The following is a 27914-nucleotide window of genomic DNA, read 5'->3' on the forward strand; positions in this document are numbered from 1 at the left end:
GCATATATTCTAACCGAACTGGTAGCAGCTTGTCAACAAGTGCAGAAGAGTGTGTATATGTGTTTGAACCTTGTCAGCCTCGGTTGACCTACTAATCTGAAATGTTATGCTTTCGCATTAAACAGAAATAAACCGCGCCCAAACATAGATGCGTCCCTCTTGCAGTGCGCGCCTTATGGGAATAAAAGAAAAAAAATCACAATGTGTTACTATAGGTATTATGACAACAATGGTGATTAGGTGCTACAATTAAATACACGTTAAATAATATATTATATTCTGTTTTATTATTATATAAGTAACACTAATAGGTAAATTCTGTATAATACCTAATGATCAAATTGTGAGTATAGTTTGCGGTGACCCCTCCTCCCCTCCCCACGGAGTCAATTGGCGCAGTTATCATTTTCTATGCATACATACAATGGGTACACAAATTCGACGTAATTATTTAAAACAGGTTAGGAGGAAGGTTGATTTTCTGTTCTTTTACTGATCGTAAATAGCAAATTGCTTATGTCTATGTACCCTCGAGGTCAGGTCGCGGCGGAGCTACTAAAACTAATTCGAAACCATGCGGCGGAGGCGAGCGGCGGCGCGGCGCGCGCGGCGCCAGGGTCAGCTCGTCCGTCGGCGCGCGGCGCCCGCACGCCCCGCAGCTCGCCTCCGCCTCGCAGTCCGCGTGCACCGCGCGCCCGCAGTGCCCCGTGCGCGCCGCCGGCCGCTCGCTCAGCCGCCGCCCGCAGCGCACGCAGCGCCCGCGCACCGCCAGCCCGCGCCGCGCCGCCGCCAGCGCCCGCGCCAGCCGCTCGTGCGTCTCGCGCGCCGCCGCCCGCGCCGTGCTCTGCCACGCGGCGCGCCGGCTGGCCGCGCACGCGAGCACCGCCAGCGCCACGCGCGGCTCGCAGGCGGCGCGCAGCGTGTCGGCGACGGGCACGTAGGCCGCGGCCTCCAGCAGCAGCGCGGGCGGCGGAGAGCGCGCGCTACGCAGCAGGCGCGCCCACATGTCGGCAGCGGCGGAGGGCGGCAGCGCGGCCGCGGCCCGCGCGCACAGCTCGCCGCCCTCGGTCACCAAGCGCGAGCAGATCTGATCGTCATCGGTTGCGGCGGCCAGACGGAGGATCGCATCCAGAGCCGCGCTCGGGTCCCCTACCGCCTCGAGACATGACGGTTCGGCTTCAGGAGGACCTTCTACGCGGACAATAGCCAGCGCCTCCTCTGGACGTACGAGGCCGACATTATCAGCAAGAAATGATCGCACCCGATTTGGACATTTTCGACAAAGGTTGCGCAAATGTGCAGCGGCAGCTTCATCTCGCAGATGTCCCGCCTCCAGAAGACTTTGACCAAATTCAATTATTTCTTCGTCAGAAATCGATTTCAAGATTTGATTGAAGTCAGAAAGGCGTTCGCCTGCAAGGCAGGCCGCCGCACGGGGTCTTAGTTTTATCAATGCCGGAAGATATGTTTCCAATGATTTTGATGCATCTTCATTTGACTCCACCAGATTTTGAAGGTAATCGAAAAGTTCATCTATGTCGGCATTAGAAGGCGATACGATATTAAAGAACTGGTCGAGTGCGTTTTGATGTCGCGCCAGCATGGCATCTATGCGCCAGAGCACGCGCGGGCGCTGGTCGGCGGCGGCGTACTGCTCGAGCAGCAGCTCGGGCTGCGCGCGGCCGCGGGTCAGCAACACGAGCCACGCGCGGTCGGCTCGCTCGCAGTTAGTGATCGCCGCCAGCTCTCTAAGGCTACTTATTACATCTTGGTCGGACGGGAGTGCGCCTGAATTTAATTGCCCTGTTAAAAATTCCAATATTTCTACGCGGTCTTCGGCTTCCTGAAAGATAATTTTTCAATCCTTAATATGACTTTTTATCCGGTAAAGTAGTTTCATTAGCAAGTATTCTTTACGCATTCCTTAAATAGACTTCACACATTCCTGTTAGTTTAAATATAGCACATGAATAACTTACCGGTAAATCTCGCGCAAAAGTAAGTAAGGCACGGGCGACCCTCAGTTTGTTCTGTTTCCCAAGGGGTCCGACAAATGGTGGATCCCGGGCACTCTGCTCCAGGAGCCGGACGGCTGAGGCCGCGTCATGTTCTACCATCACCTTCAGCGGTGATCGCCCTCCGATTTCATCCTGTAGATGGATTATCTTATACATGCATGTATATTTATAAGCATGCTCAAAATGTAGATAAATATTATCTAAATCTTATATCAACCTAGTCCTACTATCGCCACTGAGTGTTGCCTATTCGTTCGAATAATTCAACGTGAACGGGATTGCGGAGCGATCTGATGCGGTTCAATGCGGTGCGAAAAAGCGTGACCCGTTTTGGGCTGGCCAACATGAATCGCACCCCTCCTAAATCTCTGAAGACCCCCAGACCAGGAATATCTCAAGCTGTTCCTGACATTGCTTCGGGTTCCAGATACGGGGAATCAAATGTGAATGTCGGCAGGAGGGGCCAGCGGCCACATACCTACGACTCACCCAGCAAATCGGCTGTGGACTCGTCTTGCGCATGTTGGGAATGGAAGAGTGAGTTCATGCAGCTGCTGACTACATGGCGGACTGAATATGAGCAGAAGCTGTCTTTGTGGAAAGCTGAACATGACGCAATGATGTCCGCACTGGTTAAGGAAGTGTCCGAAATTAAAATTCAATGTGTGGCCATTCATAAAGCTACCATTGGCCTTGAAGTAAAGTCAGCTAGTCACCAAATGAGAACGAAAGGCAAGGATCAGGAAAAGAGTCATGATGGAATGCAACTCTTAAGTATGGTTCCGTCTACGTCCCAGCTAACCAATGCTCCACTACCAAACCTCGATGCTGGAAAGGTAGGGGATCCCACAGCGATTGAGCTAAAAAGGAGCGATGCGAATCCGCGAAATATAAACTCTGATAGTAAACCGGTTGCGTCAGATACCTGTCAAGCTCCCATAAACAGTGTATCCTTGCCGCTGCCTACTGCTGCAGCGGATGTTACATTGAGCGATACAGACAAGGACGGGAAATCGAAGGACGGTTGGACTGAAGTTCGACACAGGCGCTCCCACCGTTCACTCAGTAATGTTCTGCGTGGGACAGCGGCTCCTGGTACCACAAATTTAGAGGCTTCAGAAAGATGGAGATACCTGCACCTCTTCTACGTCAAGCAGGGTACATCGGAAGGCCAGGTACGAGATCACCTAATTACTATTTGTGGAACTGATGTTTGTACGGTGGATGTGCTCAAACCCCGAGGCAAATATGCTTCCTTCAAGTTGGGTGTGCCCTCAAAGCTGGCTGAACTAGTTATGGCACCTCAAAGCTGGGCTGAGGATATATGCGTCAAACCATGGCGCCGCAACTTTCGTGGCCAAAGCAACGACCCCCAATAACCACCATACCATTATTGCTTTACCCAGCTCTACGGATCGCAACAACTATCTGCGGATACTGTACCAAAATGTGCGTGGGCTAAAAACCAAGTTACCAGCGTGGCGATCTAGCTTGTTGCTTTCCGAGCACGATCTGATAGCCGTAACTGAGACAAATCTTGATAGTTCTGTAGAGGACTCCGAAACATCAATAGGAGATTGGCGTATTCTACGCAGAGATAGAGTGACTCCGGGCGGCGGAGTGTTGCTTGCTGCGCGCCCTGGCATTACCATGAAGAGACAGCGTGATCTTGAAACTGAATGTGGTGAAGACTTATGGGCAACGATTATAATTTACGGCAAGAAAATATATGTGTGCGTTGTCTATATAAAACCCTCTGCAACTAATGAGGATTACATGGCTTGGTTTTGCAAAGTTGAGAACATTATCTCTAATTTGAATGGAACTGTGATGATACTCGGTGACCTTAACTTGAAAAGTGCCTCTGTAAATGTCAACAATTATTACTGTTACTTCTTAAGCTTCTGTAGTATGAATGAGGTGAATGAAGTGTGGAATATGCGTGGGAGTAAGTTAGATGTGGTGTTGGCTCGGGAGGGCAGTGAAGTGAACTGTGAGCACGTGGAAGGTACGGAGCTGGTTCCAATCGATTTGTATCACCCTCCATTAGATATTGCGTTTACTATCAAAACGCATAAGGAAAGTGAAAAATTGGATCCCAGCAACATTGATCGAAGTAAGGATTGGAATTTTGCCAAAGGGGACTACGCAGTTTTAAGTGAACAAATTTCTTCTGCTCCCTGGCAACAAATCCTTAATTGCGATGATGCCCCCTCTGCAGCAGATAAGTTTTATTCAGTGATTTATAATGTCTTTGATTCTTCAATTCCAAAGAAGAAGAGAATGAACGCTGATAATAATAGAAGGTATCCGGTATGGTTTACGCGGGATATTGTGAACGACACTCAGCGAAAAACTAAACTCCATAATAGTTGGAAGCTCTCGCGATGTGAAGTTACATATGCAGAGTTCAGTAAACTACGGTCGAACTTAAAATGGAGGACTCAGGACGCCTATAGGTTGCACTGCATCAGCGTTGAAAATAGTATACGCAAAAATCCACGACATTTTTGGCAGCACTTTTCTAGCCTGAGAACTAAGGGTGGTTTCGAGCCAAACGTCATCCACGAGGGTGAGACTTGTTCGGGCATTAAAGCGGCCGAGGCATTTGCTGAGTATTTCGCCAGCGTGTTTCAGCCTGATGCACCTAAATTAGACCCAAAGTTCTCCAATCTCAGTGGTGTGAGTAATAATATTCCCCTCCCCTGCATAACCCCACCTGACGTAGTAAAGGGTATTGCCAAGCTTAAACCCTGTAGCTCGATTGGCCCAGACAACATTCCACCCTATGTCCTTAAGGGATGTAACGATACCCTGGCAGCTCCTCTATGTCATATTTTTAACTTAGCCCTCCAGTCCGGCGTATACCCTGAGCAATGGAAAACTTCGCGAGTCACTCCCATCCCTAAAACCTCTGACAAAACATCAGTAGAGGAGCACAGACCAATTGCTATCCTCCCAACCATCGCCAAGGTCTTCGAGCATATTCTCCACTCTTATATTTACAAACACGTAAATATACTTCTGTCTGATGCCTAACATGGTTTTAGACCGGGTCGCTCCGTCAATTCAAATTTACTGGTTCATGTAGACTACATATCGAGTAGCCTGGACAACAGGAGGCAAGTCGATGTTCTATACTTTGATTTCTGAAAAGCTTTCGACAGAGTTGACAACGATGTGCTTTTGACAAAGCTGGAAGCCATAGGCTTCTCGGTCGAATTCGTCAAGTTCTTCTCCGGCTACCTGCGCGATCGCAAGCAGTTTTTCAGACACGGTTGCTTTGAGTCTAAGCCTTACACCACCCGCTCGGGCGTGAGTCAGGGATCCATACTGGGGCCGCTTCTTTTCTTAATCATGATTAATGACTTGACCACAAGAGTTAAGTTTGCCAAATGCCTGTTATACGCCGATGACCTAAAATTGGTTGCTCAAATCAGAACGGACGAGGATTGCAAACTTCTACAGAGGGATATTGACGCTGTTTATGTGTGGAGCATGGTAAACAACCTACCTTTTAATATAGGTAGGTGCCACGTCATGACATACGGCAGAGGGTTGCGACCGATCCATTACAATTACAGATTGGGTGGTGAAGTATTATCTCGAGTCACCAACGTAAAGGATCTGGGCGTGACTTTCGATAGATGTTTGACATTTAAAGACCACATTTCTTCCCTCGCGAAGGAATCCTTCAGGCGCCTGGGCTTTGTTTTGCGCAATGCTCGCGACTTTTGCAGTCCCAATGTCATCCGATTACTCTATACCACTCTGGTTCGAAGCAAGCTTGAGTCAAGTGCCTGTGTCTGGCACCCCTACACCGCTACTCAAACACTGATGATCGAAAAGGTGCAAAAAACCTTTCTGAGGGACTTTTTCAAAAGGTTATACAACTTTTTTCCCTTCATGTACCCAACTAACTATCTGCTAGGGATGTTAGGCTTTAACTCCTTGGAGGTAAGACGAGGCTTTGATCAGCTCATGGTAGCTTGTAAAACCTTACGGGGCCAAATCGACTGCCCAGAGCTCCACGGCCTTTTCTGCCGCCTATTCACCCCCGACAAATACATCGATCGCCGTCAGAGCTGCAGGCACAATCTCTTCGCCCCACCGACATGCAAAACAGTCGCCAGAGCTGAATCTCCTATATGTCGTACTCTTAAGACGCTCAACGCCCTTCTGACTGCCAACCCTGAATTTGATGTGTTTGTGGATGAGTGGAGTAAAGTGATGCGTGTGTGTTTGGGGTTCTGTGAGAGAAAGTATGCAAGAGCGTCCACTGTTCCTTGTTAGTTAGATAATCATTGAAATGCTGTCGACTATAATATGTTTTTACTTTTGTTTTGTTTTGATTTAATGTTTCCATGTTAATTATTGTAATTGGTGTTGCACCGTTTTAATTAACTATAAATAAAAAAATAAATAAATTGACTTAGAAAATGCCTGACCTGCCTGCATTATGGCATATCCGCTCATCTTTTCTTCCGTCGTTTTTGTTTGTGAAACAAACGAGGTGGTGGTGTATATATGTGACGTACCTGAGTGTCGAGCATGGCCTGCAGCGCGTCGTGGCGCGCGGAGGGGCGCGCGTGGCTGGGCAGCGCGCGGCCGGCGGCGCCGCGGCCCGCCAGCGCGTCGGCCGCCGCCACCACCAGCGCGCAGCCCGCGCACGCGCCGCGCGCGCACCGCGCCGCGCCTGCCGCCCGCGCCGCCTCCGCCACCCGCGCCGCCTCCGCCGCCCGCGCCGCCTCCGCCCGCGCCAGCGCGCGCATCGCGCCGCCCCCGCCGCCTGTCACGCGCTTATTTATTTACATCTTAAACACCACCAACCAAAAAGTCTGACAACCAGTCTCATCAAGGGGTATCAGGTCGCTCAGGTAACTGGGTTGTGGAGGTCAGATAGGCAGTCGCTCTATGTAAAACACAGAGACTCAGCTGCATTGGGTTGAAAGCCGACCCCAACAGTTGGTAATAGGCAGATGATGTTGATAAAGCTCAACAATCATATTTATGAATTTGGCCGACAAATTACTACTTCGCATGCGATTTCAAATTGAAAAAGTTATTTGGCTTGGCTATAAAGGTTGCGATTGAATGGTACATGGCGGAACCGGGAGCATGGGTTTGTTGCCACCAAATCACATAAAGTATGTGGTAATCTGGATAAGCATGGGAAACAGCCTTTATGCTTCTATCGTATTATTATGAAAGGAAGATAGAACAAATTAAACATGTAAATACATTCGCAGATGACATCGCCGTTAAGCAGTTCAGTAACACTACACGAATATTATGTGATTACCGAGTGCAGCGGCAATGGCACCGACCGCTCTCCACAATCCTCTCTCCCTGGTGAAGACGCTCGCGCGGTGCGGGTCGATAGCCGTCAGCGGCAACGACGCTATGACGCGTTCTATAAGAGCCGGCTCGAAATCAGCCAACCTCTCGATGAGTGCCTGAAGTATAATAAATAAGGTCATGTTCCACCATTATTATGTTTGTAACTAGCTAGCTAGACGATAGTCAAACCCTGGAAAACAATACCTCGTCATAGTGACAAGTTACTGTAAAGATGTTTGTTACTATTTTTCGCAAGAGCTGTAAATATTTCTTAAACTGTTTGTTTTTTACACCTTTGAAGGGTGACAATTTTTTTTCCTTGGAATACGGGTTAAATATCAGGCAAAACTTAGTTTTCAATATTTAAAAAAGAGTACTTGTGTGGAGTCCGGTGACGGCCCTAGCTCAGCTGAAGATAACTCGCCGCGAGCAGCTGCGTCGCCTATTGCTTCTACGAAGGCTTCTTCCTCGGAGCAGTGTTCCCATAAACGATTCCATAATTCGTCCCTAATTTTTTTTAATAACTTGGTTAATGTAACACATTAATGTGTTTAAGCAAATTAAATGTTATCATTTACATAAGTGGAAACTTACCCTAAGTTATACTTCAAGCACACCTTAACCGCTTGGTCTGCAACTTGCTTATTACTCAGGATGTGAGGTCTTTCTGATAGATTGTCTATGAACTGATAAGCTAATGATTCGGCTTCAGCTCCTTGAGTGGAGCACAGCAGGCGCAAGGCATTGAGGTGCCGGCCGGAGGCGAAGAGCGCATGCGCGCGCGCCAGCAGCTGACGCACGCGCACGCGCGCCACGCCGCGCCGCCCCAGCAGCGCCAGCGCGCCCGACCGCGCGCATGCGCCGCCCAGCGCGCTGCCGCCCGCGCGGCACATCGCGCGCGACACGCGCCCGTCCGTCCAGTGACCCTGAAATTATGTCACGGTCACTCCTCACGACGTGTGCGACCACTCGTGTAAGTGAATATGTACATAAAGTATTGCACTTCTTTACTGCAACAGTTGTAATTTTGCTATCCAGCGGTACATACCTTGAAAAAGGCTGATGCGTATACTGGTTCCATATGCGAAAGATCCAGGGGTTTATCATAATCATCTCCCCACAATCTTAGATTCTCATCAGCGTCGAAAATAGCAAGATTGCCGCCTAGCCAACCCAGCCATAAAGGAGTTGCCTTCAATTCGACTCTCTGGATAGGTTTAAGAGATATGGATGATCCAGTAATAGTCAATGATAGCCATTGCAGTGTCTTAGCACGACCACATACCAGCACTCTATCGTCCGTTTCGCTCCACTCTAAGACTGGGAGCGTGTCCGGAGGTCCGGTGAGGCGTAATCCCGCAGCCCGACCCCCAGCAACTATAATAACCCTCGACAATGTGGCCAGTGCTAAAATACGAGCGTCACGCGCCGCCATCGCTACTACTTCTCCTCGTGCTCCAGAGAATAGGCAAGAGGATCGTGCTGATCGAACTCCTAAGGGTCGTGAAAATTTGATCAGCCATACAGAACCGCCCGTATCCAGAGCCAGCCCTGATGTGCCAGCCCAAGTGACACGCAATGTACCCCATAACTCTCCACCTAGAGTGACGCGTCTCAGTATAGTTCCACGTAGACTTTCGTATTGACATATAAGTCCTCTTGCATATCCAGCAAGAAGTCGTGTGCAGTCTTCATTGTAGGCTAAACATGATACTGCTCCCCGATCAGTATTTAAATCACAGACCCATCTCAATGTTTGATCATGAAAAGACAGTAGGTGGCCATGTGCAGTTCCCACAGTTAATTTAGCTTCTGTGCCAACACTCAGTGCTGTTGCAGCACCAGCTGATGACCTCTCCTTAAGAAAAATTAAAAATAAATTAGAAAATAATTATAGTTCTTGCTGAATTATACAGTCTCTGTAGGAGTATCTGTAAATAAACCATTGGTAGTTTTGTTTGGTTTGGCATGGCAGAGGTATGAAACATTAACATATCTCAGAAATTACTCTCACTCATGTGCTCAGAAATTAGTTGGGACCAGAAAAAGCGCTTTGACTTTGGCCATTTGTGAGTGTGGTGAGAACTATGTAGCCTGTGATATTTTCCCATTATTTTATATCATTAAAATTTTGCGACTATCCATCAATAAATATAAAATATCAAATCCTGTACATTTTGTTGTTATTACAACAATGTAATTTTTTTTCCAGAACTTGACTACTCTTTAATTTTACTGAAACAGGAATTGCTCATCAATTAAATTAAAAGTTGACCCTTTCAGTTCTACATATACCTACATATATTTGAAACATTTTATACAAAGGGTGTGTCATGGAGAATTTTTAAGGAAGTACTAACCTGTGCTTGTAAAAGCTGTTGTGATATGCCTTGTAAGAATTCTACTTGTAATGCAGAGCAAGCCGCGGGGTCCTCAATATATTTTGTTTCTTTAGGTTTGACCTCTTCCTCTTCAGTAGACAATACCTCGGCTAATGTTGGAGCTTCACTTGCTGGCAATGCATATTCAATCTCATCCAACTGTGAATAAAATGAACATATTAATAGATTTATTATTTAAAATATGCACAACAATGTTTATTTTATTTGTCAGTTATACTTGCAGATGATGACAGTTTTATGTAACTTCAAGCTAACTTTATAATAAATCTGATCTGAATCCATAGCTGTAGAGCAATTTGTTACGAATTTGTGACAGACAGAGAGTTACTATATCATTTGTTGTCAGGATAACTTTTCTTCCGGGAACCATTTCACATATAGGTATACCTATAACTTATTCAAACAGAAAATGCACTAATAAATATTATGTTGTATATCAAATCTTACACTCTACTTATTTTAGCACAATGTCTAATGCTTGACCCATTGGTGAAAATAACTAAAAAATATATTATCTTGCCCATTTTCTTGTTTCATTTGAATGTATAAGCAGGATCAAGATAGTGCAAGCATGAGTAAGATTTAAGTACATTAAATTACATAGATCAGCAAAGAAGTGAAAAATTAGATGGCAAACTCTTAATGAGTAAATGTTTTAGTAAAGCTAATAACTATAGCAGCTGGGAGGGGGCGTAGCTAGCGATAATAATATGTAACATAGTTTAAAATAATGTTCCTAGGTTATAAAGAATGAATCTAGTAGACAAAAAATATTATATACTTTAACGATAAATTTCGGTACTCCGGCGCACCACTAATAAACGTTTTTACCTCTTCAATATCCAAATATTGAAGACTTTCAACTGATTCCAGATCTGAGTCTAATAACGACTGAACGGAAGGTGTTTTTAGTAAATCCATCACTTCAAGCAGGTCTTGCTGAATATCTGTGAAAAATAATAGGCATAAATATTATAATTCTCGTATAAATTATTTTAATTCCTAATTAAAAGATATTAAATCGCACAGCAAAACATCAGCAATCAAAATTACTGTAACAATCGTACTCATCTTTTAAAACTGTGATAGGCAAGCGGTATTTGTGGAATAAATACCTTCTAAGGGATGGGATGTAATGGGACGCCTCTCCCGTTATTTACAATATGAATTTGTAATCTTTTAATTATCCATTATCTATCATTGTATTGTAATTTGTTCGTCTTGTCACTCTGCCACCAAGTTGTCTGTCATTGTCATTATCTGTCATCTGTGACAGCAAGAAATGAAAAAAAGTTAAGATTATGTTGGTATATAACGTATCGTAAGCGTGTAGATGGACCAGTGTGGAGACGTAAGTACGGAACTTAAGTCCACTTCATGAAAGAAGTCCCGCGGAAAATTGTGGAACTACCTATATATTTTTGTACGTATTTACTGAGCTATCGCATAGACATACACTAGCGCTGCGTCTTCGGGACTTCTTGTCACACACTTCACAAGTATAGATCATAGAAAACTAGCTGCATTGCCACGTTATATGGCAATGTTTATTCTTAGACCAAAGAACAAGCCAGACCAAATATGTTATTCATAGTTATATTTTTGCCAAATGTCATCAAAATCCATCCAGCCGCTTCCTTCCACCCATCCAATAAGCATACAGGCAGACATCACTTCACGCTCACACTTTCCTATTTATAATATCGCGGTAAAGCTCCAAACGGAGTCGGGGAGTAATGTTGGGAATTTATTGGTTTTCCAATGGCGTGCAACATTGTACAGTGGTATTAGCAAAAGCTTATTCTGGTACCTACATAATTCCTCGACTGTGGCTGTGTTGCCTTGAGTGTTGCTTGTGCCCAAGAATTTTGGAATGGTAGAGGTGATCCCATACTTCAGTAGATACTTTTAGCTTGCACGGCACAACTAAACATCGCCATCGAATAAGCGGTGCTGCCAATCTCGAGGAAAATCTCCGATTACTATTATAGGACATTGAGGATTATTATTAAGTTTCTCCGGAACTGGGATGATCACCTCCAAAAGCCAAACCAAAAGCCGTCGCACCTCGTTGGCCCACTGATACCATAGCATTATGAAAAATAAGTAGTGAACAAAAACTGTGTCAGAATATTTTAGTCGGCCGGTCTCTGAATATCTGCTGCATCCCGTTATCCGGCTATGGTCATCCGGCAGAGCCCATGTAAAAAATATAAACTAATGGTTTTGTTAAAAAAAAACAAAAAGTTTAAAAAACTAAAAAAAAACACGCTTTTTGAAACGATTCTTAGCTAATCATATATTGTCATCAGAACCCAGAGCGTGAGCAAAATTGCATCGAAATCGAAGACCGAGAAGTGGCTCAAATTAAGATTCCAAGGTTTTCTTACATACATAGTTACCAGTGAAGCTAATATAAGCGTGTTAAAAAAATATAATTTTGGGGAATTTGTGGGGAAATTATAAAAAAACGGGGAATTTTAGGATAATTTGACAATGCCAACGCGGCGAGTGGGCGAGGCGAGGAATCGGGGAAACATGCTTCCCTCCTCCCAATGCTAAGTGTTGCCAACGCAATTAATTATGCCATGCATGCATGCAGCTGGCAGCAGTTCTTTGTGGATTCATTAGTTCAGTAAATCAAAACGAGTCAATCTGTAGTGTGAGGGATTCATAACGACGAATGAATCACTTCATTTTTTATCTCGATATCTCGATTTTCCTTCATACTTTATACAGGCTTAGGACGATCAACCGTGAAAATATTAATAAACAGAAAATTATGTAGCTTTAAAGTAATTTAGATATATTTTAGTTTAGGTTGGCGTATTTAAAAATCGAAATATATAGCCGATCCGATCTATGGAAGGATCCTGAACTAGTGAACTAAATGAAGTAGAGACACATTCGAAGGAGTAGTGAAGGAATGATACGTTTATTTTCGGAAGTGAAGTAGTCCATTTCCTTCAATCGTTCGTGAACTACCCATGTCTAATTCATAGAGTAAGTAACCATAGAGTATAGTAAATAGATTGGGAATAGAGAACCCACTTCGATTTTTTTCTGCAACCTTCAAACGATTTTTGAAGCGCCATCTGGTATCGTCTGCCGAAACAAATTGTTTATGTGTGCGTACATCCCATTTCACACACATGTATACATCAGTATTGTCTACAGGTTATTCGTCATCTCGACAGACTAAACTCACCATTAAAGTGTCGAGTTGGTGAAACTCGAAATTTGTACATTTATCATGTCGTCAACTCGCCACTCAAGATTTTCATTCGTGTCCAGTTAGTGAAACTTAGATTTTATCACTTTTATGTTTTCGCCAACTGGATACATTGTGTCACAAACATCATCGGCCACTGAACGTCCATTTTGCAAACGTTTGAAACGCGAAAAGTTGATTCCCAAACTTGGCGAAAACATAAAAGTGATAAAATCTAAGTTTCACTAACTGGACACGAATTAAAATCTTGACGTGGCGAGTTGACGACATGATAAATGTACAAATTTTGAGTTTCACCAACTCGACACATTCGTGGTGAGTTTAGTGTGTCGAGATGACGAATAACCGTCTATAGATATTCTAGGGGAATTTGTTCATACGTACGTACTTACAAAATATAGCCACAGAATGTAGAAAATAGTTATTTATTGAAATATGGAAATACAACACAGATTACTACAACTCAACAGAACAACGTTATGTAGGAACATTTAGAAAGTACTTAGTAGGCGACCTGGAATTAAATAAAAATCATATTTACTTATGTTTATGTTTATTGTAATAAATTTGTGCTGAAAGTTTAGTTTCATCATCCTCATCACGATATTGGATTTTACCTGATAAAATTCGATTAATTGAGCGGCACCAACTATATACCAAAATATTTATTGTAATGTTTTCAAAAACATTTCTTAATTCTATCTTGTGGATATCGCAGGTGAAAGGATAATCCACAAATATGTCTAAAAACATTTTTATCTTTTCTTTTAATTTAGTTTTTGGCACATTCTTTTTCAAAATTTCTACTACAATATTTTGTATGTCTTTAAAAACTTTTTCCGCCACTATATTGGGATACAACAGACAATGTTTTCCTTTTGTATATTCTTTTGCCCTTATATAACTATTTGATTTTAATTGACTGTCGCCAGTTAGTTCAGTTTTGCAGTGCCTGCATGATTTAGCAACTTTTTTAAAACATTTAGCCAGCACCCACCCACATACATAATTGGCCTGACCAGCATCAGCAGGCTCAGAATTTAAATTTATAAAAGGCACCTCAATTTCGTCATTTTCTTCTTGCTGAAATGGTAGAACCTCATTACTGGGAACATTAGAAGTGTTTTCTAAAAGTTTGTCTTCCAAAAAGAAACTCAATGTCTGAAGACAATCATTGTCATCATTTTCACAGTTAGCGTTAAGTGAATGGGGTGAGTTATAATTATTTAAAAGAAGTGATTTATAGGCACCTTCAAAGCTAATTGTGTTGGGTGCCGTATTCCTCACCCCAAAACTTCTAATGTTCCCAAAAAAATTTTCCAGTGGGTCCTGGTTAAAGTTTCTGGTCATCATTGTATCAAATAAATATTTTTGGGATAATATTTTCCACAACTGTTGCATGCCCTCAATAGTACGTATAAAATTTTTTATTGAAGGTACCGAACTCGTTTCAATTAATCTTATTTTATTTTCCTTTTCTTTTTTAACTTTAATAAATTTTATTGATTTTAATACCTTTTTGGCATTTTCCCATAATTCATGATGAGGAGAATTGTTTCTAACACCACATTTATACATTTTTCCATGTATCATATTAAATGAGCTTGAATTTAAGGAATCAAATAAATTGTCCATCATTTTGGTAAATGTAATTACTTGGCGGCACTCATTAGATAAATCGCCCCTAGCAGATAAATGTTCTGCAGCTGTAGCAACACTGCGGCTAAAAATTTGGGTTGCGTGTTTGACCTTCATTTTTTTTATTTTCTCCACATAAATATGTTCATCAGTTAGTTTCTGACATATTTTTAATTCACCATGTAATTTGTCCGCTTCATAAATTTTCTGGTAATATTCCCATTTTATCGTCTTTTCAACCTTTTCTTCGAAGTCGAAATATTTTAAGTCCTTCGTAAGTAAATTGTTTCTTACCCCTTTCAATAAATGAGGGACATCAAATAATGGGATAATTTTAGATTTCCCTACTTCCATTACATCATGTCTCCATTCCTTATTTTCTTTTATGAATTTTATTCTACTATCTTCAATAATTTCATTCACTACACTGACATTTACTGTGCTTTGGTCGCACACTGTGCACAAAATATTAAGCCCTGTACCCTGAACATATTTAATGACTTTTATAGTCAAGGCTTTTAATTCTGCTTTGTTAACAGAATTTGTAAAAAAGTATGCAACAGGCTGTTTAAATTTTTTCTTTAATCCTTTGACCATGTAAACTAAAACATGGTCAGCAATTTTTTTACTACGCCAAGCGAATCCCTTTAATTTATCCTTAGATCCGTCGTAATGGATCTGCGGCGATATTGACATCTCGTCAAAAATAAGACAGCAGAGGCGATCTTCTGGACTTAATTCCTTCACAGTCTTTCTCATTTTTATGAATAAAAACTTATTTAGCCCCGACTCTATTTCAATTTTCGCAAGAAGCCTTTTTAATGATTTTATAGAGGGCAATGTAAAGTATTTATATAAAAGAGTATAACTCTTGGGACTCTTTTTGTACATGGAGAGAGACAAAACTTTTTCCTTTAAAGTAAACCTCCGCCCACGAGCTCTCTTGTGAGTTTGGGTGTACTGCATGTTTGTGAATATTTTTGCTGCAGTTGTCATATTTCTCGTTATTTTTTTTAAACAATTTGTATTGCTAATTTTATCAACGCTGGCTAATCTTTCTTTCAAACTACTACTCCGTTTACGTAACCGAATAATTTCGGTTTTTAAATTCTTCATTTGGAATCTTGAAATCTTTAATTCATTCTCCAGCGATGAAGTTGATTTCAGTTTTTCTGCAAAAAAAAAAAAACTTTTACTTTACTACTTTCCACACCCAGATAAAAAGTAGCCTATGTATAAACATTTTTTTTGGATATCTTATGGTATAAACTACATTGGCACTTACTTTTGTCTCCTTTAAGTTTCCGTCTTTGTTGTATACCATGTTTACTGCAATAATTATGTTCTGCTGCTATAACACACGCATTGGGAGGTGCAGCTGAAAATAAAATAATAATAATTCACCATTGTCATTGTAAACATCAAAATTACTAGTGTGAGTTACATGAGGATTATTAACCTAAATTGTCATTACAATAAATCAAGTTGAAGTGTGTTTGTAATGACTACACAACAGTTACATATTACTTAATGCAGTAATTAATTATGGTAGCTAGTTAAACATAATTTGAGAATGTAGGTAGCCAAGCGTTTACATACCAGTGATTATTTGCTTTGATGTAGAAGGCAGATCCCATATATTATGTTCAGGCATAGGAAGTTCAGTTGGTATATGTGGAGTTGCAGGAGGCATATGAGCATCTTGTGATGGAGCACCTGGAAATAGTAAAAACAAGTCTAAGATCCCACTAAACAACAACCTTCACCGAGTTGGTTAAGGGGTGAATGAACAGTATTTTATATCCAATTAAATATTACTATACTGCAAACAGGTGGCCTTAAAGGTATCTATGAAAAAAATGAAATTTAAAAAGCGTCGCCCCCACCCAGAATACAAAGGGGGCGGGATTCTCCATCGCGATTAGCTCCGGTACCCGCCTGGGGTATTATTACTCTATTTCGTAGTCGCATTAAATTATATTAGGAGCAATGTTTTAAAACTTAAGAAAAAGAAAAGTTAAGAGGTGAAAGAGAGAAGGTGACTGCAGAGTACATATTTTAAAGTAATAAGATATATATTTTATCAGACACTGAAGAGAAGGTAAAGGGAAAGGGAAGGTTAGTTGGGAAGTTGGGACCGTTAGTTGGAAAGGGTTAGCCGAGGTGTTATGACTATATTTTCTGATGGTACCTCATGTTTACCAATTGGCACAGGGTCGTCTAGTTCTTACTGACTTCTTTAAGCGTTCATGCCTTCCCCCATCACGTCAAGGTGGCCCCATGGGGGGGGGGGATTATTATTATAAAAAAAATGCAGTATTTAATTATGGCAGCTAGTTAAACATAATTTGAGAATGTAGGTAGCCAAGCATTTACGTACCAGTGACTATTTGCTTTGATGTAGAAGGCAGATTCCATATATTATGTTCAGGCATAGGAAGTTCAGTTGGTATATGTGGAGTTGCAGGAGGCATATGAGCATCTTGTGATGGAGCACCTGGAAATAGTAAAAACAAGTCTAAGATCCCACTAAACAACAACCTTCACCGAGTTGGTTAAGGGGTGAATGAACTGCATTTTATATCCAATTAAATATTAATATACTGCAAACAGGTGGCCTAAAAGATTTCAGTTCAGTTTAATTGTGAATAATTAAGAATTTTGTTTTCTTAATGGCAATTTTAACTCAGTAGGTGGCATTGCGATCTAGTTCAAGAATAAAGATCTAAATCTTACCCTGAAGATGGAGAGTAGGAACAGCTATGTTATTTAAACGGTTGTTGCGATTCTTAAACTTGTCTGCAAAATGTATGTCACAGATGACTCGCTTTCTGTAAAATTTGATATCATCTGCAGTCTCCAGTTTTCCACCAACTATATTAACCCAGGCTTTGAATAACTCAGGATTCTTTTCTGGGTGTGGAAATTGATGTTGTGTCACACCTGAAAAATAAATTACAAAAATATGAAGTTTGTATGCTGATATTGTATAGTGTATGTATGAATGAATACCTATTACCTATGTATGTGTGCGCGTGTCTATCTATGTATGTCTATCTTATTAAATCATGTATCATTTCATATGGGATTCAGTAATAAATGGTTACTCGTAAGGAACTGTGTTTCTCTAAACGCCCAACCTTATAATTGACTGAGTTGGTATCTCCCGTGATGACAAGTTTATCCGGATGACTAGGAGCTTTCAGGAGCACGATTCTGGGGCCCGATTCTGTTAAGTTAATAATGTCAAAATTGAATAGAAATTGCATCGCAACAGCTTTTTTAACCATATCGGGCATTCTGTTACTAATATAAGACCAATCGTATTCCAACGACATTCGATTGGTTTGCGATTGGTCTGCCATTTTGGTCTATATTACCATAATATTCTTAGTCTATATTGCCATATTGCAATCGTAAATCATTTGCAGACAAAATGATTCATTATTGAATGACAGAAAAGGATAAAAACGTTTATTTCAAAGAAAAAATTGCGCAGAATCCTGCCCCTGCTAATTTTACTTTAGCGACATGCGATTCACATCCGACTGAGATCCAATCACGACTCAATTACGATTGAAGCGTATGTGGCATTCCACTATTTTTTCTTTTAAATAAACGTGTTTATCCTTTTCTGTGATTCAATAATGAATCATATTGTCTGCAAACGATTTACGATTGCAATATGGCAATATCATCATCCTCCGAGCCTTTTCCCAACTATGTTGGGGTCGGCTTCCAGTCTAACCGGATTCGAATTATTCCCAACTAGCGACCCGCCCCGGCTTCGCACGGGTAACAGTATTTCTCCATTATTTAATAGATGTTATTATACATAAAAACCTTCTCATGAGTTACTCTATCTATTAAAAAAAACCGCATCAAAATCCGTTGCGTAGTTTTAAAGATTTGAGCGTTCATAGGGACATACAACATGACACATGACAGAAAAAGCGACTTTGTTTTATACTATGTAGTAATAGTCCCCTCTAGCGCTGTCCTCCGGGGTGATAGCCGGGAATTGTCTTCCCAGTTATCACCGGGGTGACAATTTGTGCCGACTGTTCCCTTTGAAAACTGACTAGAGGGGACAAATGGGAAGTCTATTTCTCAGTTGTCACCGGGGGGGTGACATTTGCTACGGTTCCTTCTTCCTTCCAAAGAAAAAAAAATGTAATTACCATAGATTTCAGGTTTTTTATTTATTATGCTACATAGAATCTTCCAAAGAAAAAAAAATGTAATTATCATAGATTTCAGGTTTTTATTTCTTATAACAAACAACATTGTGTTTCCTTTAATAGGTACATCACATATTATTAATTTCTATTAACACCAATCGTTTTCTTAATTTTATTTAATTTAACAAGATTACAAACTGTGTTACAAATAAGCATGCGACTAATAAGCACTTTTAACTTAACCATTAGTGATTATCTGTGATTAGTATTAATTAAAGTTATCTGTGATTGTGCCTATTATAGGAAACATAATGTTGTTTTTGTTTTTTATAGTAGTATTAACTACTATAAAAAAATCGATTTTTGTAAGCCTGTTGACATTGTGTTAGTTAAAATAATAATATATATATTTTTTTATGTGATTCTATGTAACATAATAAATAAAAAACCTGAAATCTATGGTAATTACATTTTTTTTTCTTAGGAAGGAAGAAGGAACCGTAGCAAATGTCACCCCCCCGGTGACAACTGAGAAATAGACTTCCCATTTGTCCCCTCTAGTCAGTTTTCAAAGGGAACAGTCGGCACAAATTGTCACCCCGGTGATAACTGGGAAGACAATTCCCGGCTGTCACCCCGGAGGACAGCGCTAGAGGGGACTATTGGGAATAATTCCCGGATTCAGCTGAGTACCAGTGCTGTACAAGGAGCGACTGCCTATCTGACCTCCTCAACCCAGCTACCCGGGCAACCCGATACCCCTTGGTTAGACTGGTGTCAGACTTACTGGCTTCTGACTACCCGTAACGACTGCCAAGGATGTTAAATGATAGCCGGGACCTACAGTTTAACGTGCCATCCGAAACACAGTCATTGGTTTCTAAGATATACTTAGAAAGTACATACAAACTTAGAAAAGTTGCATGGGTACTTGCCTGACCTGGAATCGAACCCACGCCCTCATACTTGTGAGGTTGGCTCTTTACCCACTAGGCCACCACGACTTTGAGGCAATATGGCAATATAGACTAAGAATAATATGGTAATATGTACCTATAAACCAAAACGGCAGACCAATAGCAACCAATCGAATGTCGTTGGAATACGATTGGTCTTATAAATATTAGTAGCAGAATGCCCGAAATGGTTAAAACTGATATTGCGATTTAATTTCTATTCAATTTTGATATTAATAACTTAATGATACTATTAACAGAATCGGGCCCTAGGTACTATGAACTTGATAAAGAAAGCACTTACCCGGGTTGTGTGAACATCCCAATTCGCACCGCCTCGGCATGATTATATGCACTCAAACAAGCGTCTCTAATCGCTAATAACACAATAACAGTGTCTATTTCACAAATATCACAAAAAAGGCGTCTTTATCGCAAATAATACTAAACACTAATGGCGTCTTTTCGCAAGTTATGTGAAACAATGAAACAGAGGAGCACAGCTCAACTCACTCACTAATTCACCGAAAACACAGCGGATGAGTAAAACTCAAATCAACGCAAGTCAACAGCAGAAAACACTTAAATGGACGAAAACTTAACACACAAATTGTATGTACTGTACTCGCCATTAAAATTCAAATTCTAACTTCAGCATTGGCAGTTGGCACGGTTTATTGCCAACCAAAAAAATAATTATAGAAAAATAATTTATGTATATAAAATAGTGTACAGATTTAATAAAAATAATTGATAGATTTCCTACGTAATACTAATATATAAAATAATTTTTAGATTTCAATAATTTTAGTGATATTTTATGGAAGTTAATTTTTGATTAAAGAGCCATCTATTATCACTTGAAGATATTAAATACTTTAGGAAGAGGATTGCAGATGGCGCTTTTCTAAATTTTTTACCGAAATCTAGTCAAGTACGGCAGTGACCAGCCCCTGGTAAGTAACTTTGTGGATTTTATCGCACGCGATTTGCTGTTGTATTCGGTTTTAATTTGCCTGAGTGATTATTACATTACAAGTGAGAACGGGATACAGAAATCTAGAAATATTGAATGCGTTATTGTGAATCATTCAAAAGGAAACTAATTTTGACCTTCAGACAAATACGGCAGAGGTAACGGGACATCGTATGTAACATTTTGTCTGTCGCCATTTTGTTTGTAACGATTTGTCAAAGGTCATAACGCAAAAATGTTCTTATAATCCAAATAACCTACGTTAAGTTAAGTCACATTAAAAGCGATGGCAGATAATAATTCTAAAGAACCTCCAATACAGACTGTTAGTGGTTTGCCACATAATCATAATCCTTGGATGTATAACATGTACCACCAATACAATGGATATCATGGTGGCATGTATCCACCGTATTATAATCAATATTTCAATCAAATGGCCAACAACGGTGGATTTGCCAGCAATCCTCACCAGTTTCATCAAAACAAGGACCAGAAGCTGGATCTGAATCATCCTCAATTTTCTAAACCACCACCAACCACTCCTTTACTTGGAATGTCCCCACTTGATACCAATCGCCCTTTTTTTAATCAACCTCCTATCAGGTTTAACCTCAACAACATAAGAAAACCGGCACCAATAGCTCTTAATGAAAATCCACTCCTCTCAACCAATAATGGCCCTAAAAAGAAACGTAAGAAGCCAAATAACAACAAATTCAATGATGATAAAATAGAGAGTGTAAGTGAGGTACAGCCGCCGCTGCCTGATCACCCACCTCCTCTACCACCTCTCCCTCCTCCAGACATCCCTAAGCCTCCTCCACCACCCCTAGATGTACCACTGCCCCCTCCACTGGCAACTGAAGATATACCTCAACCACCAGAACCAGAAGAGCTCCAATCTAATAACAATGATAATGCACAAGCTGAACAAATTGTTCAAAATAATAATTCATCTAACTTTTTTAAATCTACTGCTACAGGCACTTGGCCTGAAAGCTTAGAGCGATATATCAAAAGATGCTATGAAAAATGTAAATCAGGTTTTGATAGAGATCAAATTGATATATGCCTAAAAGGAAGAATAACAGCAGCTGCCAATAAAGATGAAATATGGACTAGGAATTGGGATGAAGAACCAATTCCAAGTGTCCATAGTGAACGGAACAATTTGTCAGTTAAACCAGTACGTGGTACATTAAGTTTGTACCAAAAGTTAGAAAATGCTGTGGAACTTCCCAAAAGCAGAGGCCCATTAGGTGCTCGAGGTTTTAACAGCCACAGAAACACTCAACAACGTAGAAGGCGTCTCAGCTCACGGAGCAGATCGAAATCGAGGAGTCCTACTAGGAAAAGGCTGAGGTATGTTATTTTACACCTATAAAAATATCAGTTTATTCAAGTTCTCTTTCTTATTTGGCCTTACAATGTTTTTTTCATTTCCAGTGCTTCTTCTGCTTCTGGTGATGAGGTTGAAGATAAAAAAAATAACAAGGGCAAAGGCCGTCAGAAAGTTAAAGATAGACTATCTTTAGATCAAAAGAAAATAGATAAAGTATATCAGAAAAGTGCTAATAAGAAGAAACCTTCTTTTGATCAATTTGTTGTTGAAGATTTACAGGGTAATGCAGAAAAACTTCTCAAAAGGGCTGAGAGGTTCGGTAGTGCAGGTAATGTTCCTTCCATAGCAAGCTCTTTACAGGGTGGAAACAAGAAACAAGAACCAACACCAAGGAAATCAATCATACAGGACACTGAGGGTGACTATGAAATCAATAACATGCATATAGTAGGCACATGCTTGGATATTGAAAAATCCTTTTTAAGACTGACCAAGGCACCTGAAGCATGCGAAGTGCGGCCAGTCACAGTATTGAGAAGTTCCCTCAGGAATGTTAAAGAAAGATGGATAGACAAACAAGACTATAGATATGCTTGTGATCAGTTGAAATCAATCAGACAAGACTTAACAGTAAGTTTTATTAATATACATTATGGTTATACAATAAGAGCATGTTATTTTTAATTGTTTTTATGACATTTGTTGTATAGTCGTTCATCTTGAATAATCAATGATTTTTGTATTCTCCAGGTACAAGGTGTTCGCGATAATTTCACTGTGGAGGTTTATGAGACACATGCAAGAATAGCTCTTGAGAAAGGTGATCATGAGGAGTTCAACCAGTGCCAGACACAGCTCAAAATGCTTTACAGTGAATTGCCTGATAGCAAAAGCAATGCACCAGAATTTACTGCATACAGGATACTGTATTACATTTTCACAAAAAATACATTAGGTTGGTTAAAACATGTTTATGACTTATTTATATCTGTTTCCATCATTACATTTTGATTGCTTTCTTCTTCATCTGTTCTTCAAAAAAATTCTTTTGTCCATGACATATGATGAAAGCTAAACTTAAACTTTCGGTCTAATGCAGATGGGTAGGGTAGATGGTAATTTCTTATTTCATAAATAACAATGTTTACTTTTTCAGATTTAACAACAATATTTCAGTTTCTTTCAAAAGAAGATAGAGAAAATGAGTGTATTAAACATGCACTACAAACAAGATGTGCTTGGGCCACAGGAAATCTACACAAATTTTTCTTGTTGTATAAAACGGCTCCCTTGATGGCAGGATATCTCATGGACTGGTTTGTTGAACGAGAACGCAAGCAGTACCTGAAATACATCATAAAGTCGTACGTCCTTTATTTTCTATTATAATTATTTGCCAGGTGCTCCACTGTCAGTTAGAGCCAGAAAGTTAAACTATCAGTATAAAAGTGAAACTCCATTAAGGTCACGTTTCCTTTCTCTTTCTCTTAAGAAAAAAAAATTAGGGTAACCAAATTAAAGCTCATATTAAAAACTTGGAAGAAACCAACTTAACTTTGAAGCCGACCCCAACATGATTGGGAAAAGGCTCGGAGGATGATGATGATTAAAAACTTGGATATATTAAAAAGTAGCTGGTAATTGGGCAAAACTAACTTTTATGCAGAAATCGTTTTCGATCTTTGTTGTCTTTTTATATTTTGTAATAATGCGTAGTATTCTTTACTTAATGTTGCCGCATTCCATACTTGCGAATTAAATTTCAAGTTATCAGTTATGGTTAAAATTCTAAAATGTCGTTATTAAATTATACCGAAAGGTATAAAAAAAAATTACCGACCTTAAGCTTTCGCCAGCTTTTTCGCCCGCTTCCTAGGGGAAATACTCCTCACACTCCTTATCTAATTCTGAGTACACGTTATTCTTCTTATTATGCCTAGTTTCATCAAAATCCTTATAGGAATAACAAAGAAGTAACAAACTCATGTTGCTTTGGTTCAAATGTTGCAAAACTCACGTGAAACGTTTTTGATAATCAAGAAATAAAAAAGGTTGTAACTGCCCACTATATGGAATTAAACTCGAGTCGACGAATTTTTTCGCTTCGACGAATTATTTATACCAGTTAATTCACTCTAGGTATAGTGTCAAGAGTGAGAGTGATAATTAAGGATAGTTATAAATTATCTTCTTATAAAAAAATGGGTAAACCCAGAGGGCCTTACTACAAAAACTTTAAACCCTGTTTTACACTTGTCTAATAAAATTTTGGCTGCAAAATGAACCATATGTCAACGTCATAATTTGACATTTTTTTAGACAAGGCATAAACTGACGTTTAAAAGTTTTTGTGGTAAGACGGAGAAAGTTTTAACCATATTTAATACTAAGGCCTAAGACCACACAAGCGGCTACAATCCGCTGGTATAATAGGGCCTCACAACTCTTTTGCCATAATCGCATTACTGGCATTTCTTGAGTAATCAACTTCAGTTAGAAGGGTTTCGAAGGATTCAAATTTAACAACTTTTATAATAATTGTAAGAGAATTTTGAAAGATTCTTATATGGGATCGAATGTCAGGCACACTGCATAATAATTATGAAAATTGCCATCAGCAGGCAGGCATTAAACTAAACAAAGGTAAAATAGCCTTAAATTATAGTTTGTAGTTAGTCTTATATCCTCTGACTTATTGTGAGTAGACTATGCCTATGTACACGGATGTATCATCAGTTTAGTTCCTGAGTAAACAAACTGCGTTTTTTACAAATCGGTAATGCACTCGTTCACTCTTTTCCATGGTAATGCGGGTTGTGTATGTATATCATATCGCAAGCACCTTATTTACCATATATTTGAAAAATGTACCTTGCCAGCATTGCTGGCTGTGTTTTATTAACATTGCTTTATATGTGCAGCTACAGACAGAGTGTTCCTGTGGACTTCATCATTCGAGAGTTGGCGTTTGAATCAAGCTCTAAAGCAGTTGAATTTTTAAATCAATTCCCACTTTCGTATACCGATTGCGATCAATCTCAATTGGATTGCAAGGCGAGTCTTCCAGCTGTTTCGAGTATATAACATTTCCTATTTGATAGCCGTCCTGTTATAGTAGCGTGTTGTTGCGTGGTAATGTAACGATTATGGAGCTGCACTTCGTTTGCTGCGTGCCTGTCAGCCAGTCAGCCAGTCGTGATCATCGCTCAACATAATTTACATCTTAATTTTAAGCGCTTTGCTAGGATGAGGCGGCATAATGAAAAGTGGCATATTCAGTTGTACAGCAGAAAAGGCTACAATATGAAGAACCCAGAATAAATACCGACAGTAAACAGCTAATATGCACAATGTTCAGTGGGAATCTATAAACAATTTATTTTAATGTGAAGTGATAACAGACTTAAAGAAGACTTTATTTGTACAGTGTACTACTGAATGGACTAAGTGTTAACGTTTATCTCATACGGTTTTTGTAAATATTCCGATTTTATGATTGTCTATTTCAAGTTTTATTTGTATTAATTATGAAATATTTTTAAAGCACGCAAATAATTCTATTTTAGAGATAGTCTTAATAAATGATTCTGGTTTTTACAATACTTCGTTTCATTAAGATAGTGCTGGAACCCCAAAATTTTAAGCGTTCCAATATAAATGGATTTCACACTGAAAGTGCTCAGCGCGTGGCTGCCATTCCGGTATGACTCCTGGGCCTGGCCTCCTACGCCTGGGGCCAGATTCTCCTAAGTTAATAATGTCAAAATCTAATAGAAATCGAATCGCAATATGATCGCAATAGCAGTTTTAACCATATCGGGCATTCTACTACTAATATAAGACCAACGACAATAGACCAATCGTATTCCAACGACATTAGGTTGGTTTGCGATTGGTCTGCTATTTTGGTGATTTTCGTCTATACGGTAGTTTGATCTACAATCATATTGCAATCGTAAATCATTTGCAGACAAAATGATTCATTATTGAATGACAGAAAAGGATAAAAACGTTTGCGTTCGCGCAGCGGAATGTTGTTGAATTTAAAGATTTTAATTATGCAGATAATTATAGTTCGGCCATTCAGAGAATGCGTTCCTGACACGTCGCGATTGAACTGACGACGTAACTACATTCATTGATTATTGATATAATAATGTTGTTTTAATGCTCCTCAATTGTTAAAACGGTAAACAACCAGCAAAAATATTTTTATCGTAACTGCAACGCCATTGCAAAGTTACGTCGTCAGTTCAATCGCGACGTGTCAGGAACGCATTCTCTGAATGGCCGAACTATAGTGTAAGACGTCCTATAATTGTGTATGGTAAATAAAAATTTGTGTATGCAGCCATTGTGGAGAAATTCACCAAAAACAGATTCCGCTGGGCGAACGTTGGCGAACGTTGTCCTGGCGGAACTTTTTTTAATCCATAGACTTTACAAGAAAAGAGATGTGTCCGAAAATTAGTGTGTATTTGTGTATAATTGATTGTGTATGAATGAAATCAGTGCATGCATAAACTTCGGAGAAATTCAAGTTTCCGCTACGCGAACGTTTGGCCATTAGCTAGTTTTCATATAAAGCGCTTACATAGAGAGCTGTAGATTTTTACATACGTTGTTTTGAATTTGTTTATATTTGTTTAAAAAACAGATTTAGAAAAAGTCGTAGGGTTTAAAAGATAAAAATATAAACGTAAAATACACTTATTAGGTCTTAGTTTTTAAAGTATGCAGTTTGGGGTCTAGATTTTCACGTTTACACAAACCTTGTAAGTGTCTCCAACATGTTGCCAAGTATCAATGATTTTCCGTTAGTAATTAAAAAGTTATAGGATATTTTACCATGAACAGATCACTGTTTACAAAGCAGTCGAATATCACGACGTTCTAAAGGAATTGCATAGTAAAATGTATGCCAATAATTAGTTTAATCATTCAACTATTCACTTGCAAAATTTCATGTCATTAAATTCAGTAATTAAAGAAAGACAATTATAATACTGACGGAGCATCGAAACCCTACATAATCCGACCAAGTTCGGATAGCTACAAAAAAGCGGCCGTGCCATATGTCTAAGCAACGTTCTTAACTTGGAAGGTTAGTATATTTATTAATATGTTACAGTTGCGTACACAAGCGTTAGGAAAAATAAAACAATTGTATTTCTTGATTGAAAAATATTTTTTTAATAATAATGCCACTATCTACGATAAAAATAAATCTTCAATTAACAAGTACTTCTCTATTTAAATATCCGTGTACAAAAATAGTTTTATTATTATTACTTACATAAGTTACTTAACTACGTGATTAAAAATAACTTTAATAAACGTTACGTATTTTAACTAAAATGTCTTAGATAGTGGCATTATTATTAAAAAAATATTTTTCATTCAAGAAATGCAATTGTTTTATTTTTTCCTAACGCTTGTGTACGCAACTGTAACATATTAATAAATATACTAACCTTAAGTTAAAGATAGAATTCCGTGGATAGCGGCTACGACAGCCGCGCGCGGCTTACGACATTCGTCGGCCGCGCGCGACAATAGTCAACCTATGAAAATGTATGGCGCCGCTGCCGAGGCTCGCGACAGTCGCGCGCGGCCGACGAAATTCGTAAGCCGCGCGCGGCCGTATGCATCTCAACATGGTCTAGCGCTTAGTAACATCTATATAATTTTAGTAAAACCAGAATTGAATTGTTTTTTATTTAGTCGGCAAAACTTCCTTTTGTTTTCATTACAATACAAATGCTTTTGAATCAGTATTGGGTAGGATCCTTCATCATTTCTACTTTTTAAAAATAGGGTCGATTG

General features: G+C 39.8%; 2 protein-coding genes across 2 annotated transcripts; one reads left to right on the plus strand and one right to left on the minus strand.

Moving 5' to 3' along the window:
- Positions 1 to 260: 260 nt before the first annotated feature.
- LOC124634964 (vacuolar protein sorting-associated protein 8 homolog) lies at positions 261 to 11046 on the minus strand. The gene is made up of 10 exons (XM_047170667.1): positions 10876 to 11046; positions 10592 to 10707; positions 9719 to 9898; positions 8407 to 9216; positions 7953 to 8284; positions 7736 to 7865; positions 7321 to 7474; positions 6557 to 6807; positions 1980 to 2150; positions 261 to 1843 (listed from the first exon to the last, which is right to left on the minus strand). Exons 2-10 carry the CDS (start codon positions 10679 to 10681, stop codon positions 521 to 523), a joined length of 3441 nt encoding a protein of 1146 aa, XP_047026623.1. The 5' UTR covers positions 10682 to 10707; positions 10876 to 11046; the 3' UTR covers positions 261 to 520.
- A 9663-nt stretch (positions 11047 to 20709) lies between these two features.
- LOC124635318 (leukocyte receptor cluster member 8) lies at positions 20710 to 25688 on the plus strand. Its single transcript, XM_047171190.1, has 5 exons — positions 20710 to 22108; positions 22193 to 22718; positions 22839 to 23043; positions 23245 to 23452; positions 25010 to 25688. The coding sequence occupies exons 1-5, from the start codon at positions 21030 to 21032 to the stop codon at positions 25170 to 25172; spliced, it is 2181 nt and encodes a 726-aa protein (XP_047027146.1). The 5' UTR covers positions 20710 to 21029; the 3' UTR covers positions 25173 to 25688.
- Positions 25689 to 27914: the final 2226 nt, after the last annotated feature.

This window comes from Helicoverpa zea, chromosome 12, assembly GCF_022581195.2.
Source record: "Helicoverpa zea isolate HzStark_Cry1AcR chromosome 12, ilHelZeax1.1, whole genome shotgun sequence".
In the NCBI taxonomy this organism is placed as follows: Eukaryota; Metazoa; Arthropoda; class Insecta; order Lepidoptera; family Noctuidae; genus Helicoverpa; species Helicoverpa zea.